General features: G+C 39.1%; 1 protein-coding gene across 1 annotated transcript in view; it reads right to left on the bottom strand.

Moving 5' to 3' along the window:
- The window catches only part of LOC122814267 (oxysterol-binding protein-related protein 8-like), a 716151-nt gene that overhangs the window by 155185 nt on the left and 543129 nt on the right, over positions 1-17837 (bottom strand). Inside the window, exon 14 of the mRNA XM_044086861.1 lies at positions 8367-8503. Within this exon, the coding sequence (XP_043942796.1) occupies positions 8367-8503 (137 nt within the window). The remainder of the gene's footprint in view (positions 1-8366; positions 8504-17837) is intronic.

Genomic DNA, 17837 nt, shown 5'->3' with positions numbered 1-17837 from the left:
ATCCATGAATTACCATATAGGTGGCAGTACACTAAACACAGAAAGTGTGATAAGAGACTTAGGGACACAGGTGGACAGTGGTCTCACCTTCGATAACCACATCGCCACAACAGTCAGGAAATCCTTCTATGTGGCACACCTCATCACGAAGGGCTTTTCATCCAGAAAAAAGGAGGTCATTGTCCCACTGTACTCATCCCTCATTAGACCCATTATAGAATACAACGCCCCATTTGGTATGTACCTCTCAAGACATCTGCAACAACTGGAAAGGCCTCAGAAATACCTCACTAAAAGAATCACAGGCCTAAAGCAGATGCCCTACGCTGACCGCCTTAAAAAACTCCAGCTATACTCTGTCACATATCGTCTACTCACAGGCGATCTCTGCTTAACATACAAGGCCATGTCAAACCCAGAGCTGTTGGACATGCTACACTTAAAGAAACCCCAATCCCTCAGAGCTACACGCTCCAGTGATCTAAACCTTGTCATCACAATAAACAAAACATGCTGGAGGGATAGGTTCCTGACCCAGAGACTCCCCAGACTCTGGAATAGATTGCCCATACATGTCAAGCAGAGTGCCTCTTTGGACCTCTTCAAGAGGAACCTTGATGATTGGATGGGAGAAAGGAAATTCACCCCAGGGATCACGTCAGTCGCCCTGCTAGACAGGGGTCCAGGAAAGTAAATAATGTGGGAAGAAATAGCCAGGGAATTGTTATGGCTAGGCTTGTACAGGCCCTAGGGCTGATAGCCTAGTACCAACATATAAGTAATGAATGGCTTGAAATTAAAGATACACAATCTCATAAGAAGTAGTTTATTATTTACATTGTAGCTATTTACTTTTTAATCCCTTATGACTGTGAGAGAAGTATATGCTAGGCATAGAGTTATTAGAAACACTCAAATAAGGATGTTTAAAATGGCCTCTTCGGTATCACTAGATAAAAGAATTGCAGGTAATTTGAACAGAACAACAAATCCAGGATGTGAAAGAGACGAGAGAAAAACAATACAAGTTAATGGAGGAATATGATAATATTTTAAGTAAATTATTGGTCATTAAGTGCACGTAACTCATTTAGGACACGGCTGAAATGCAAGCAAGATGTATAATATTAGGGAAAGATAAAAAAATAAGTAAGAGAAGTGAGAGCTAGTGATGAAGTTACATGGGGTATTGTCCAGGATACTATGTCACTGGTATGTAGTGATGAAGTTACATGGGGCATTGTCCAAGATACTAAGTCACTGGTATGTAGTGATGAAGTTACTCAGGGTACTGTCCAGGATACTATGTCACTAGTATGGAGTGATGAAGTTACTCGGGGTATTGTCCAAGATATTATGTCACTGGTTGATGAAGTTACACATGGGGTGTTTTCCAGGATACTATGTCACTGGTATGCAGTGATGAAATTACATGGGGCATTGTCCAAGATACTATGTCACTGGTATGTAGTGATGAAGTTACATGGGGTATTGTCCAAGATACTATGTCACTGGTATGTAGTGATGAAGTTACTCGGAGTATTGTCCAGGATACTATGTCACTAGTATGTAGCGATGAAGTTACTCGGGGTATTGTCCAAGATACTATGTCACTGGTTGATGAAGTTACACATGGGGTGTTTTCCAGGATACTATGTCACTGGTATGCAGTGATGAAATTACATGGGGTATTGTCCAAGATACTATGTCACTGGTATGTAGTGATGAAGTTACATGGGGTATTGTCCAAGATACTATGTCACTGGTATGCAGTGATGAAATTACATGGGGTATTGTCCAAGATACTATGTCACTGGTATGTAGTGATGAAATTACATGGGGTATTGTCCAAGATACTATGTCATTGGTATGTAGTGATGAAGTTACATGGGGTATTGTCCAAGATACTATGTCATTGGTATGTAGTGATGAAGTTACTCGGGGTATTGTCCAGGATACATTATTACTGGTATGTAGTGATGAAGTTACATGGGGTATTGTCCAGGATACATTGTCACTGGTATGTAGTGATGAAATTACATGGGATATTGTCCAAGATACTATGTCATTGGTATGTAGTGATGAAGTTACATGGGGTATTGTCCAAGATACTATGTCATTGGTATGTAGTGATGAAGTTACATGGGGTATTGTCCAGGATACTATGTCACTGGTATGATGGAAGGAGAAAGGAGCTATGTGGACTGTGACATATGAGTTATGATAACTGCTGCATGAAGGTAAGTCACAACAGAAGTAGCCAAAATAAAATTGGAGATTTGATGGATATTTTACAAAAGAGAGTGAGAAGAAGAGTAAAAAGAGATATATTAGTATTTTATCTTTTCTTAGATGAAATTAGAGATACAGAGGCAAGGTTGAAAGAGATACAAGATAAGATGTGAGAGAAAGAGTTGGATAGTTAAACAGTGATAACTAAAAGAGCAGTTATAAGAAGAAAATTATGCTAGGAAGTAAAATGAGTAAAATGTGGAAAGCAGCAGTGTAATTACAGTCTAGTAAGTGAAATAATATTAGAAGATATGGAGCTGCTTTAGTCTGTGGGAATAAGTCAAGAGGCTTTTCACTGGCTGGAATGAGACATTTGAGAATTCAGTGTGTTGCTTCTAGTAGTGAGTACAATACTGTGGCAATGGTATATATAGTATTAGTACAGGTCTGCCACCTTTGAAGAGAGTACCGTTACCCTACAACCATACCTCTCAACCTTTTAGTGCAAGAAATCTGGACAAAGCCTGACCTAATGGAGGGACAATGACCCAAAGACAGGGACATATTTTAAATATTGTGTTCTAATAAACTTAGAAAGTCATTAGAGTAAGAGGATTTGTGTTAACAAACATTTTCTGAAGCATATGAACTCTGAAACTCAAATGTATGTTGCTATTTAGTGATTGCCAGAGAATCACAAATTTTATGAGGAAAAGATGAAAAATATGACGCAAAAATCTGGATATTTTGTGAAAATCTGGACAGTTGAGAGCTATGCGTACCACCATTAAAGTCACTTACATGTGTACTGTGGAAGTTTAACACAGAAGCTAACAGGTATGAGAGGAAGAAGATCAAAGAATGCACAGCTGACTCCTTTATACTGAGTACACCAATGTGATGCCACAAAAGTACCGCAGGAAGGTGCAAGTCTACAGTGTTATATAAAATGAGTTTGCATATCTGTAAAATGAGAGTGTATTGTGCTAGGGAGAGACTGCTGGTAATGCCACTACTTCGATACATTGAGAACTGTGGTTAAAGAGAAAAGAGCAAAGTACTCTGAGCAGACAGCTAACTTCAGTGGTGTGTAAAGAATATAGGATGACAAACAACACTCTGAAACATGGCATTACACTGGTACTCTTGTTCTGTGCTAGTAAGTGTCAAACCCCAAATATGCATATATAACTAGAATAGGATAACATAACAACAAAGCTTTGAAAACACATGAAAAACAAGCCACGACCATATCTATCCCATGGAAGTGGGAAAAGATCCCATAAATAATGAAAAAATCAAAAATAAAGGCACAATGATACTTTCTTAACAAGCCAAGTATGGAAAGATGTAATAAAAACTGTACAATATAAAAAGGTAGTAGGGAAAGTATAAGATATAAAACAAAGGTATTGGGTTAATGGTTGCCTTCTTTTTCAACATTTTTGTCTCCTCACATAAGTCATCCAGAAAGAAGAAGAAGAAGATCCATACAAAGTGATATACCCACTACATCACAGTAGAGCATAGGTTACAGCACCTCTGCACCCCTCAGGGTGAAGGAAATGAGGGATTTAAAAGAAAAGGTGTGATCTGGTTTCTTTGCAGGGTACAGGACTGAATGCAAAAAAGTAGACTGTGTCAAGAATGAGTCTACAGCTGGTGAGGGTGAGCAGCCAACATAAGAATGGATTCTAATATTGATGATGAGTGTGAAATACACAGCAACGGCATGGACAAAAGAAGCTAGCACAGTGCCAGCCATGCATATTGCATACAATATCCTGCTCTGAAGGTATGTTCTCAGAGGTGGACACTGCTACGGTGCTGCATAGGTACACACACACACACACACACACACACACACACACACACACACACACACACACACACTGAGGTTGCCGCTGGGACATTGTTGCCATGTGGTTTCATACATGATGTCATACCCTTGCTAGCATGCAAAGTCATGATACTGCAGCCAAAACTGCCCACACAGAGTGTTCTCTGTGTGCCAAAGCACATAAGCCACAGGCAGTCCGTCTGATAAGGTTGTGATTGCTGGTGGTGCACCAGCATGACACAGGCAGAAGGGTCTTGTCACTGAGGAAGCGATGTCAGACTCTACTGCACCCATGAGGCAATGCATGTGCTGTATGCTGTGAGATACCCTTGGGCACAACAAGGAAGACACATAAAAAGTCATGACTGCTGGATGTGAGACAAATACAATAATATGCTTTTGTTGTGAGTGTTATGTCTTAACTACGATGTATTAATACCCTGAATTTTCAAAATATTACAGGAAGGATCCATTACTACATATAGTCTGCAAATCACAGCATGCAGCTATCATATGTGTATCTCAAGGGTACCAACAAACTGGACCCCCCACAAGAGTGTTTTGCACCAACATGACCAGAATTATATACTCAAGTGTGGTATGCCTTCATCTTAAGCCCATGGCATCAACATGGGAAGCAGCCTTGTTAAGATATTTATACTTGAGGAGGCACCTCACTACACCCCCTAACTGCTGTTCCACACCTAAACAGCAACCCGTATGCAAGGTATATAAATACATAAACAAAATAAACAGACACACACACACACACACACACACACACACACACACACACACATGCACACATACGCATGCACGCATGTACATACACACATGCATGCACAGCAGCATGCATGCACGCACATACAGACATTTTGGAGGTGAGCTTGAAAATACAGTTACTACTTTTTCAATGCTTAAGAGTGTGATTTTATTATACTGGACTCCACATTTTTACCAAAATAAAAGTTAACACGTAGAATTTGAGTTTTGTGCTCTTTTATTTAATATTAAGGTGTTTCAGATTCTAAATAATTGCTTTCTGGAACTGTTTGAAGAAATTTAGGAAGTTAGGAAATATATTTCACATAAAATCTCTGGACATTTAACATTTTTTATGTTTTTTTTACGCTGGATGTAAGTGCTCAAATAGGGATTGTCCTGCAGGGATAAGTGGAACCCTACATTAATAATAACAACAACAAAAAAAATGCTCACACATCAGCCACACAAGGGCTACAATAGTGAAAAATGAGGCTCTGAAGACTGTGGTCATACAGTGCACACCTCTATTGCTCTTGCACGTGACTTGATGAAGGGGTGGCATGGAATTTCTGCTGATCCACTGCAGATATTTAGACTGTTATGAGTTACTTTCAGATCTTGCAGACGCGATTTCTATACAGTAACATGGCAAAAGAAATGCATGCTTTATTTTCATCAAATCCATAGAACTCTTCAGTGAATGTGGCTCTCATTTCCAGGAACAGGTCTGTCTATGACATGTATCAGGTTACCTCTATGGTGAGGGCTGCTCTTTGCAATCTCACTGTTTTTCTTCCTTTTGTCAATGTTCCTTTGTACAAGGTACTTTTGGTGTTGTGCCTCTCAGTGTGTACTTTCATGTTAAGTAGCATGTAGCACATACCTAGGGTGGGACTTAATGCAGATATGTATCAGAATGATCAAGATGGTAGGCACACATCTTTTTTCTTTTGCATCCTGCAGGACCTCACCGCATGAATCCACTACCTGCCTCCAATCAGACCATTCAGTCTGGAAGGGATAGGTGCTGTCTTTCCTGGGCTAGGCAAGTGCCTACAGCCCATTTGCTCCTGCCCAGTAATCACAAACGGGCTTCTGTTCTTGCTGAAATTCAGGCAGTAGAAGTGGGCCAAGTTGCTGGTCCTGCAGAGCAGCCTATCTTTTCACCCTGGGAGCACCTCCTAGCAGCTCTTCTGAGCTTTGTTACTGATGTCAGTTTATGATAAGCATGCTCCCCATGCTGAGCTCCCCTCAGTTTATGACAGTGAATGAACTCAGAGACTACTCTGGTGTGGCAGAGCCACCTCCCTCCTCAGAGGATCATCAAACTGGCAGCTGCTGCTGACTACCATCCTATCCTGCCAACTCCTATAGGCATGTGAGCTGCTAACTATACTTGGTCACCTGTACCCTAGTCATGGCTCTATCCTTCTATACCAAGAGCTAGTTAGTGAAGAGGCAACCTCCAGCCTGTAAACACATTCAGTTCTGATTCATATCTAATGTGTGAGGCTAAATGTTTTCTCTTGCTATGTGGCATATAGGTGTCAGCATCTATGGAATAAAGGTGTATACTGTAGCAACCAGTAAATCACTATATGATATGGTACCAACACTAAATGCCTGGTTAGGGAAACAATCATATCATATCTGGGAATCATTAGTACTGCCTGTGCATGTTTGACATAAACATTTATAATAAAGCCTTTATTTATATTCCAGATTATCTCACCTCAGTTAATTCATGTAAGCCTGTGCTTAATTGTTGCTATGAATTCAGTATATAGAGTGCATTATACCTGGCAATCCAGCAATTTGCTGACTGATGCCTGGGATATTTTTCTGCAGTACCTTGCAGTCCTTTGAAGTGTTCTTGCAATCTGTACAGTCCCTAACTTTGATTGCAGAAAAATTGGTGAAACACGTACCATACAGATCCAGTTCAAGGCAAATGCCCCATAACTGGTACAGGTTATGGTATACATGTAGTAATGGTCCTACTGCTCTCAGATAGGAAGCACTATACAAAATATTCAGCAAGGATGCTGGCATTGGTGTGCCTTCCTTCCACCTCAAAACTTGTGATTCTACTGTAAATGCAAGCTTGTTGCTATAATCCCAATAATAAAAAAGATCTATATCCATTTTTCCAAAAAATGTACTTCTCCAAATGTGTTACTATATTGTCTTCTACCCTGTCTTTGAATAGTGCTTGCACTTTTAGTAGCATGTGATACAATTCATTTTGACTTATTTATCTGATGAAGAGGTAAGTGAACTAGTCCTCAAGCCCTTTTCAGTCAAGGCTTGGTTCACAAACACAAGAATAAATCCAATATATATGGGCAGTTCAGAGTAGTCAAATAACTAGCATGTTTTTGAGAAGAAAATGGAAACCAGAGAACCTGATGAAAAACCCACAATGATAATGAAAGAGCATCCAAAATCCATTCAGCAGTGAGTGAGTGGAAGTCAGTACTGAACCACAGACCTTAGAGTTATGCTGCCATTGCTCATTGCTCATCCTTTCTCATTATATTTGGTACTGCACTTCTTGGTAAAGTGCTAACTAATAGGTTATTCTATGTGATATGTACCAGTTTTTGAATTATGTAGCTATGTCGTGTATCAGTTTATTTTTCTGTACTTTAAAATATTGCCCATACTGATCTCAGCATACTCAGATATATCAAAAATCAGTTACTGATGCTGCAATAAACTTACCTACAGCCTTTAATCAGCATGATACATGATAGGGATATTTTAGGTTATGCTGTAAATATGACAACTTTAACTACATTATTCTTATTTTACTCTGACATACATGGGGTGGCATAGGTAAAACAGTGGTCCCTGTTGCTGCCCACCATTGCAGTCTGGTGTTTCATTAGGAGTTCCATTTAGCATCTACATGGAATTTGTATGCTCTTTCCATATTCTTATGTATTTTCTCTGGGAACACAGTTTCTTCCCATCTCCCAAATTCTTGCTTTGAAGTCAGGAAGTTGGCACAAAGGATTAAGGCTGTAAGCTGTAGGTCCTCTAGTACAGATCCTTCTTATTCTCTTAGCCATGATTTGTCTACTGTGCGACTTTGAGCAAGTCGCTTGACCAGACACTGCAATGGAATAAGTAGGAATTTGGGCTAGGCTCCTTAATGGTCCCCTGCACTGCAAGCCTAGTAACTATCTATGAACCTATGCTTGTTGACTATCTCTTGTCTCAGTCTTGGTTGGAAAAGGTCACTTACCTGTTTAAAAAATTAACAGAGTATGTAATTATCTGCAAATTTCCAATTTCCTCTCCCACAGAAATAACAAAAGGACTGCAGCAGCACCCAAGGCACCATTATTTAAATCACAGTCTATGCCACAACTATTAGCAATAGTCCAAATCAGAGAAAGTACTTCTAGGAATTAAATGGATAGATGCAGATGCTAACATTGAGGATACTTGCGTTTTGTCCTTCTGAAAATAACTTCACATTTCTGTTATTAAATTGAATCAAAATGATGTCTATAAGCCTTACCTCTGTGATTCAAATTCTCCTAGTTCTTCAGGCCGTACTATATACCTTGAAAGCCTACAATGTTTTGCTTCCAGTAATGGATTCCATAAAATTTCAGCAATGTCCGTCTTGCCATCTCGAATAATTACCACACTGTCCTGGAAAAGAAAAGAAAAAAAGAACTATGATTTGATTTTTTTTTATAGTACTTTACTCATATGGTTGCTGGAGCTTAAATAAAAACATGTTATTGTTGGAGAAAACCTAAAACAGTATTAGTAAAGTAAAACCAACTAGCAAAAACATTGCTGCATACTTCTATTTAATATGCATTTCAATGCCATGAAGAGATTCAGGGTTAGTATTACTGACCTGAGGTTTTTTTTTTTTTTTTTTACTCACCTTGAAGCCCAGAAATAACATTTATGCAAACGTGACCATGAATTAATTCAAGTAAACATTCCAAACTATATATGAGCAGTTAATAGCCTGGCCCAGGGTACACTTCTGATATGATCCTTTGATCACAATGGAAAATTAAATTCTACAAGCACAGGATCCCTTTACAGACTGAGTAGTATTGCAGGAACAGAGTTATTATTACCCAATCTTTGCACCGCCGGGTGGCTAGCCCTGCTACGGACAGTGTTTCATTTTCATTAATTCAGATTCATTTAATTTTGTCAGATCTCAGGGTAGGCTGCAGCCAGTGACCTTTGCTTACTGAAACCTTTAACTGCATTCATAACTCTCAACCGTACCGAATTTCTCGGTTTTTACCAGTTTTGAGGTCCAAATAATGGGGTGCCACAATTCCCAAGTGGCACCCCTTAATTTCTGATTTTCCCGGCTTTTTAAAAATTTGTCAGCCTTAAGCTGATGTCATCATATGCGCGATGATGTCAGCTCCGTGAATAGCCTGCCAGCCTGTTGGAATTGAGCAAACCCATCATTCATTTTTGGAGTCACCCATCCAAGGAGGAGCTACTGAGTACTACTAAAACTTTAATGGGATAATTTGAATGTTAGGGTCGGCAAAGAAATTTCTGATTCTGTCATCTGAGGTGCTTTAATCATTCTGTGAGTCCAATTTCCAGCGGGAGTTCATCTTCTGTCCTCAGACTTGTGGATTCTGACATCAATAGTTGCGACATGAGCTTCGCTAGAGGGTTGGGGCCGTGGATAGCAGTCATCCCCTGCCCAAGGGTGGGACATCAGCAGATCCAGGAAATTATAGATCCATAAGCCTGATAACCCTCTTTAAGGGTATGGAAGGGATCATTATGGAATTATTAAATAAGGATATAAATAACATACAAACTCTAGACCAAACCAAGCCAGTCTTTTTTTGTTAAAGGCAGATCTTGCATATTTAACCTTGTTGACATGTATGTTTTGTGTGCAAGTGGTCTATGATTTGAAAACAGCCCAAAGGTAATCTGTATTCGTTAGTGGCCAGATGCATTTTCTTTGAATGTGGGTTTCAATGCTGTTTCATTGAATGCGAGTTTCAAGGGCAGAGACGTTTTAATGCTACGTCTATTTTTCACTGTGAGACTGTATTGCTTTGTTTAACAGATGTCTATTAGTTTTTGTGCTATAAAATGTAAAATAAAAGTTTTAAATTAAATCCAAATAAGCATTGTAGAAGTAAAGCAGTATGCACATTACAGTGTTTATAGTAAATGGGACAAAACAGCCAAGCAATAAGACACTGGATTAGCTGCAGGGAGACTCTGGGGCCATATTTGGTTGTATGTTATTCAGTTTGCATTTGAAAGTTGGTATCCCACAATTCCACATGAGTGGGTGGGGTTACATAATTATGTATGCAAATTTTATGTTAATCAGCATGCAGATTTGTACCTATTTTTCATGGACCTTTGTCCAGATTTTTGATATTTCCAGGTTGAGAGGTATGACTGCATTTAAGAGTGTCAAACTGTTGAGTCACACACTTGATTTCTAGAAGCATACTGAATGTTTGTCTTTACTAGGGAAACAGATGCTGTTGTCACAATGAATTTCTTCTATCAATTTTTCAATAGCACTAAATCTTTTTTTAGGAAAAAAATGCTAGTTTGCATTCTGTTTTGGATTTCAGCTCAGCAACCAAATGTAAAGACATGCAAGGCATACTTGGAACATACCCATTAGTCGGTAGAAAATCACTGCCATTTGTACTTCCTGCCTGAATACCTTTCTCACATTTTGCTTACTTGTCACACATTCTGAATCATATTTTGCTGAAGAAGTATTGAGTTGAATGATCAACCACTACAGTCTCTCAGCACTACAGGAAGGTACCCTGCCGTTGTGACAAGGGCCACGCTTCAGAGATAATTTCACTTCAAATGGATACAGTTTTACTGTGAGGTACATAAATAACAAATGCATACAGCTTTCTACAGGCCACCACTTGTACTGTAATACTGGGAGAAGGAAATACATAGCTTATCAAAAACTCTCTGTCCTCAGATTTAACCATGTACACTCTACCCATATCCCTTGATAGAGGTATTAGATTCCCTTTAAGAACATAAAGCAAAACTGAAAATACAGTCATCCATAACAGAGAAAAAGGGGTGGTGATATTAAGTATTGGGATTTATTAAACATAGGTCATGGTGGCAAAGGACAGGCATACTTGATTGGCAGCATTTTTAACTACACTCGCTCTTCAAATAACAGAATTCATTCATTTTAACTCCTGACAGAAATGTAAGACCCTTTATGTCACAAGCATAAGCATTAATGTCCCAAAGCAAAACACAGTGATATACTTAACTATAATCAGCAACACAAACACTGGAATCATGTATTTAGCAGCAGTAATTTTTTTTGCCCACTAATGCCCCAAAACAAAAGACAATTAAACTTTTAAATTATCACACATTACTACCAAATCTTTTCCCTTGTTATTTCTTTGTTTTGCCATTTAATGTCTCAAGTGCAGGTGTTAATATCACAAAGCAAAAAAGACAATAATGGCACAGAATAAAATATTCAATTATAATAATCAACACAGGCACTTTACTGCTTGTATGACATTATCAACTGTTATCTGGAATAGGTAGTTCTTAGTTTTTAAATGAACACATAGCACTGTTAACTCTTTTTATTGTGCGTGTGTGAATGGTATATTCTGTGATGGAAATATATATGGGGCTTAATTAAATTATGACCAGTACTTTGTGTGGTATATTAATTTATTATAAGCATTTTACACACGAACATTGTGATAAGGGTAATAATTCCTTATCTGCAATGCTACAGTTAATAATGGTCCTTTAAGTGGGAGGAAACATCATGGCAGTGTATGGCACAATATGCCCAAACAAACAGTGAATCCCAATTTTAATATTGCCACAGGGATTATCCTCTGCTATGCTCTTGCCTGATACAGGGATATCTATAATATGTTAACATTCTACAAACTATAAAGTGCAGGCTGAATGTTCTGCACCGTTTGGCAGCTACATAATTATCTAGGCCTGTCATTACTCATCATTACTGCAAAGTGGAAAAATACCCTGCTATCAGTCAGAACATCCAAGAGTGTACAAATGTACGCAGAAAGGGGGAAAATTCCCTAACCCACAAGTGCAGTTTTGAAATAGCATCATCCAAAGCAACACGATATTTAGGTTCATAGGTTCATACTAGGCTATCTGGCCTGGGGCATTTATAAGCCTAGCCCGATTGTGTTTGGCATGAGCCACCCCTTGATTTGAGTATACTGTGCCCTTTTTAAAGTTTAGTTTACTGTGCCTCTGTCTAATAGTGACACGGAAGTAATCCCGGGACAAACCTACGATCCACCATCCACTCAACAAGATTCTTCTTGAAGAGAGTCAGTGAGGTGCTCTGCCTAACATGAATTGGAATTCAATTCCAGAGCGAAGGGAGCCTCTGGATTATGAATCTGTCCCTCCAGCATGTTCTATTTATTTCTGTGCTGAGGTTCAAGTCCCCAGCGTGGCTCTAAGGGACTCCGATTTACTGGCGTGGAGCATGTCCATTAACTCTGCGTTGTCCATAGCTTTATATGCCAGGCATAGATCACCTCAAGTAGGTGGTATGCAACTGAGTAGAGCTGGAGTTTTTAACCAAGCAGCATATGGCATCTGTTTGAGTCCCTTGATCCTCCTGGTGAGGTACTTTTGGGGTCTTTCTAATTGCCGCAGGTGTCGGGTAAGGTACATCCCAAAGGGGGCATTGTATTCTATGATGGGCCTGATGAGGGATGAATAAAGGGGCACGATTACCTCTCTTGATCTAGATGTGAATCCTTTCATGATGAGGTGGGCTATGTAGAAGGTCTTTCTAACCACTTTGGCAATGTGGTTGTCAAAGGAGAGATTGCTATCAACTTGGGTCCCCAGATCCCTAATTACTTTCTCTGTACTTAATGGGTTACCAACTATGTGGTAATTTGTGGGCACATTGTTTTTTGCCAAAGGGTATGACTATACACTTTTTGGCATTTAGCTTTAGACCATGGCTCTGGCACCAGTTATCTGTCTCTGCGAGACCTTTTTGAAGGATGTTTGTGTCAGCTGGAGAGTCGATTATGGCGCCCAGTTTGCAGTCATCTGCGAACTTGGTGAGCCATAGTCCTCCCACGTTGGCCTGTACCTCAGAACAGTAAATACCAAACAAGAGAGGTCCCAGGACAGAACCTTGTGGGATGCCACTTGTGACCGGTTTCGAGTCTGACATGGCTCCAGCAACTCTGACTCTGTGGGTTCAGTCTTTGAGCCAGTTTGCGACCCATCTTGTGACATAGGGGTTTACATTAGGGCTGGATAGCTTATCTATGATGCCCGAGTGGGGTATTGTACCAAATGCCTTTGTGAGGTCCAGATAGGCTGTGTGGACTACCTTCCCTTCATCTATGGCCTTGGTGACTGTTTCGAAGAAGTCGACCAGGTTCAAAAGGCAGGATCTGCCCTTGACGAAGCCAAATTGGGTAGGATCTAGTGTCTGTAGGTCCCCAATGTCTTTGTTTAGGCTGGTCCCATAGCCTGATACTAGGCTGGGGCATTTTTTAAAAAAAAAAAGGGTTTTAATTTTGAAATTTAATTTTTCCCCCAAAAAATCGGACTGCGAACCCGGCACCATTTTTAAACCGTTATCCCCCTATTGCTGTCCAAAACAAGAAAGATTTGGTTAAAAATGATGCAATGCCATTTATTTTTTTGTCCCTTTAAAATCTTCCTTTCTTTTTAAAATTAATCAAAAAAAAAGTCATAAATTCCTTGGAAATTCCCCAAAATTTTGTTATGGTGATATACAATGTGACCTTTTTTGGGTTTTTTTTCAATTGGAATTCCTTAAATTTTTAATAGTTTGCTTCTATAAACCTGGGCTGGAAGAAAAAGAATTTTTTTGTGTTTTTTGAAGTACTGTGATAGTTTGAATTAGTTTTTGCTACTGTGATGTTTTGAATTAGTTTTTGATGTCATATGCTTCCTATTCAGGTGTGTGTGTGTGTGTGTGTGTGTGTGTGTGTGCGTGTTAGCTCTTAACTGCAATGTAAAATTTTCAGGGAGAAATGTGAATGTTTGGTTTATAATTTCTTTGGTCTTTATCTCTGTGTGGACGGTGCAGGTAATGTTTTCACCATACAGCAAAGAGGTTCTGGTTGAATTTTGGCTAGCGGCTTCTGCATGGAGTCTGCGCGTCCTCTACATTTGTGTGGGTTTACTGGGTGCGCTGAGCCCTGCAAGATGGCTAAAAGACATGTCTGGAGCATATCTCTGCAAGCCTACTGGTGAAAATTGGCTTTGTTCCAAATCGATTTTTCTGGTAAATGTAAATGTTAAATAAAAAATAAAATAAAATTTATAATAAATAGGGAAATTGCTGTGTTCAATTCAAGTCAGTCGGCCAGCAGGAACAGTTCTTATCAAAGGACCCCATATATCCAAAAAAGAGTCAAAATCGAATAAATACCTTATGGTGATTTTGACTCTTTTTACTTGATTTTAAGAGTTCGGCAGCAAAGCGGTTTGTAGGTTACAGCTTCATTTCCTTTTTTGTAGAACATTGAATTGAAATACTATAAAGTATACCCCACTATTTGCCTGTTTTTATACCTTATAAGTTCCTATTTATTATCAGGCAAACAGAGTGTAGTGAGCATTATTCTTTGTTTTGTAAATAAAATGAAGCTTTTCTGGCAACCAGTGAGAACTGAATTCATTAAATAATGATAGCGTCATTAAGTTTCAGTCTTCCTATCTTTCCAAGAAATACACCCGCAAATGCTAAATATTTTATTCCTAAAGCTAACCTTCGCAAGATTATAAAAGCAATGCTTTTTAAAAATGTGTCCCGCTTGTAAATTTTGTCCCTTCAATAACAAAAGTTTTTCTTGATTTTTTACGCACAGTTCTTCAGGAGAAAGAAAAGTTTAGTGTGCTGCATATGCAAAGTTTACTGCATTGTTAGTAGCACAACACGTGAGAATACTCTTGCTTTGATGGAAATGTTCTGAATTGGGCCATGGTCATTATTGGTTCATGCATTTTGTTTCTATTCCTTGCTGGAAAATGTTCGTCACATTTAAAATGTAACCCAATGCGTGCTGCATTATACAAGGAATACAATTTAATACGTAAGTAGTGGAAAGGTATCAAGGAAATCACGTAGGTTGTGGTAAGTGGTTCATGATTTGAAAACAGCCTAAAGGTAATCTGTATTCGTTAGTGCCAGATGATATTTTCTTTGAATGTAATTTCAAATGCTGTTTCATTGAATGCGAAGTTTTGCTAGGGCAGAGACGCTTTTAATGCTACGCTCTATTTTCACGTATATCTTGTATTGCTTGTTTAATTAGATGTCTATTAGGATTTTGTGCTATAAAAACGTAAAACAAAAGCGAATCAAATCCGTTAAGCATTGTAGAAGTAAAGCAGTATGCACATTACAGTGTTTTATAGTAAATGGGACAAAAACAGCCACAATAAGACAATGGATTAGCTGCAGGAGACTTCTGGGGCTTTATTGTATGTTCTTCAGTTTGCATTTGAAAGTTATATCCCACAATTCCACATGAGGGTGGGCGGCACAACCGAGTGTACCCGTTTAACGCATGCAGATTTGTACCTATTTCGCGCGAATCTCGTCCTGAGATTTCGATATTTCCAGGTTGAGGTAGTGACTGTGATGGTGAGCGTCAAACCGTTGAGCCTTCACACTTGATTTTCAGGAAGGCTACTGAATGTTTATTCTACCAGTATAGATGTTGTCACAGTGAATTCTTCTATCAATTTCTTCGAAAGAGATCACCTTTTAGAAAAATGCTGCTTTGGGGTTTGCTCTGGATTTCCAGCTCCAGCAAACTAAATGTAAAGATATGCAAGTGCGGAATGATATTTAATGCAGCAATCATCGCTATTTTGGTAATTTCTGCCTGAATACCTTTCATTTTGCTACTTTGTCTTGAATCATGGAAGCCGCTTGAAGAAGTATTGAGTTGAACATCCACCGCCTCAGTACCATATAGCGGTCCTGCCACGGCATGGCCGAGATAACTTCACTTCAAATGGACACAGTTTTTACCAGAGCACAAGAACAACAAGCAGCTTCATGAAGCCACCACTTGTACGGTAAGGCTTTGGAGAAGGAAATAAGCATGTTTATTTCAAAACCCCGCCTGATTTAACCATGTACACTCTACCTAATCCTTTAGATAGGAGGTATTAGATTCCCTTAAGAATGATAAAGCAAAAACTGAAAACACAGCCATCCATGGCAGAGAAAAGGGTGGCATATGAAGTGCTGATTTTATTAAACATGAAAATGTATATGGAAGGCATTTGATTGCAGCATTTTTTAATCGTACTCTGCTTCTTCAAATAATAGAATTATTCATTTTAACTCCTGACAGAAATGTAAGACCCTTTATGTCACAAGCATAAGCATTAATGTCCCAAAGCAAAACACAGTGATATACTTAACTATAATCAGCAACACAAACACTGGAATCATGTATTTAGCAGCAGTAATTTTTTTTGCCCACTAATGCCCCAAAACAAAAGACAATTAAACTTTTAAATTATCACACATTACTACCAAATCTTTTCCCTTGTTATTTCTTTGTTTTGCCATTTAATGTCTCAAGTGCAGGTGTTAATATCACAAAGCAAAAAAGACAATAATGGCACAGAATAAAATATTCAATTATAATAATCAACACAGGCACTTTACTGCTTGTATGACATTATCAACTGTTATCTGGAATAGGTAGTTCTTAGTTTTAAATGAACACATAGCACTGTTAACTCTTTTATTGTGCTGTGTGAATGGTATATTCTGTGATGGAAATATATATGGGGCTTAATTAAATTATGACCAGTACTTTGTGTGGTATATTAATTTATTATAAGCATTTTACACACGAACATTGTGATAAGGGTAATAATTCCTTATCTGCAATGCTACAGTTAATAATGGTCCTTTAAGTGGGAGGAAACATCATGGCAGTGTATGGCACAATATGCCCAAACAAACAGTGAATCCCAATTTTAATATTGCCACAGGGATTATCCTCTGCTATGCTCTTGCCTGATACAGGGATATCTATAATATGTTAACATTCTACAAACTATAAAGTGCAGGCTGAATGTTCTGCACCGTTTGGCAGCTACATAATTATCTAGGCCTGTCATTACTCATCATTACTGCAAAGTGGAAAAATACCCTGCTATCAGTCAGAACATCCAAGAGTGTACAAATGTACGCAGAAAGGGGGAAAATTCCCTAACCCACAAGTGCAGTTTTGAAATAGCATCATCCAAAGCAACACGATATTTAGGTTCATAGGTTCATACCAGGCTATCTGGCCTGGGGCATTTATAAGCCTAGCCCGACTGTGTTTGGCATGCGCCACCCCTTGATTTGAGTATACTGTGCCCTTTTTAAAGTTTAGTTTACTGTGCCTCTGTCTAATAGTGACACGGAAGTAATCCCCGGGACAAACCTACGATCCCCCATCCACTCATCAAGATTCTTCTTGAAGAGAGTCAGTGAGGTGCTCTGCCTAACATGAATTGGAATTCTATTCCAGAGCGAAGGGAGCCTCTGGGTTATGAATCTGTCCCTCCAGCATGTTCTATTTATTTCTGTGCTGAGGTTCAAGTCCCCCGAGCGCGTGGCTCTAAGGGATTTAGATTTACTGAGGTGGAGCATGTCCATTAATTCTGGGTTGGACATAGCTTTATATGTCAGGCATAGATCACCTCGAAGTAGGTGGTATGCAACTGAGTAGAGCTGGAGTTTTTTTAACCAAGCAGCATATGGCATCTGTTTGAGTCCCTTGATCCTCCTGGTGAGGTACTTTTGGGGTCTTTCTAATTGCTGCAGGTGTCGGGTAAGGTACATCCCAAAGGGGGCATTGTATTCTATGATGGGCCTGATGAGGGATGAATAAAGGGGCACGATTACCTCTCTTGATCTAGATGTGAATCCTTTCATGATGAGGTG

Source organism: Protopterus annectens, chromosome 10.part0, assembly GCF_019279795.1.
Source record: "Protopterus annectens isolate FY-2018-M chromosome 10.part0, PAN1.0, whole genome shotgun sequence".
Taxonomy (NCBI): Eukaryota; Metazoa; Chordata; order Ceratodontiformes; family Protopteridae; genus Protopterus; species Protopterus annectens.
The sequence above is the reverse complement of the archived record's forward strand: the minus strand, read 5'-3'. Positions and strand labels throughout refer to the sequence as shown.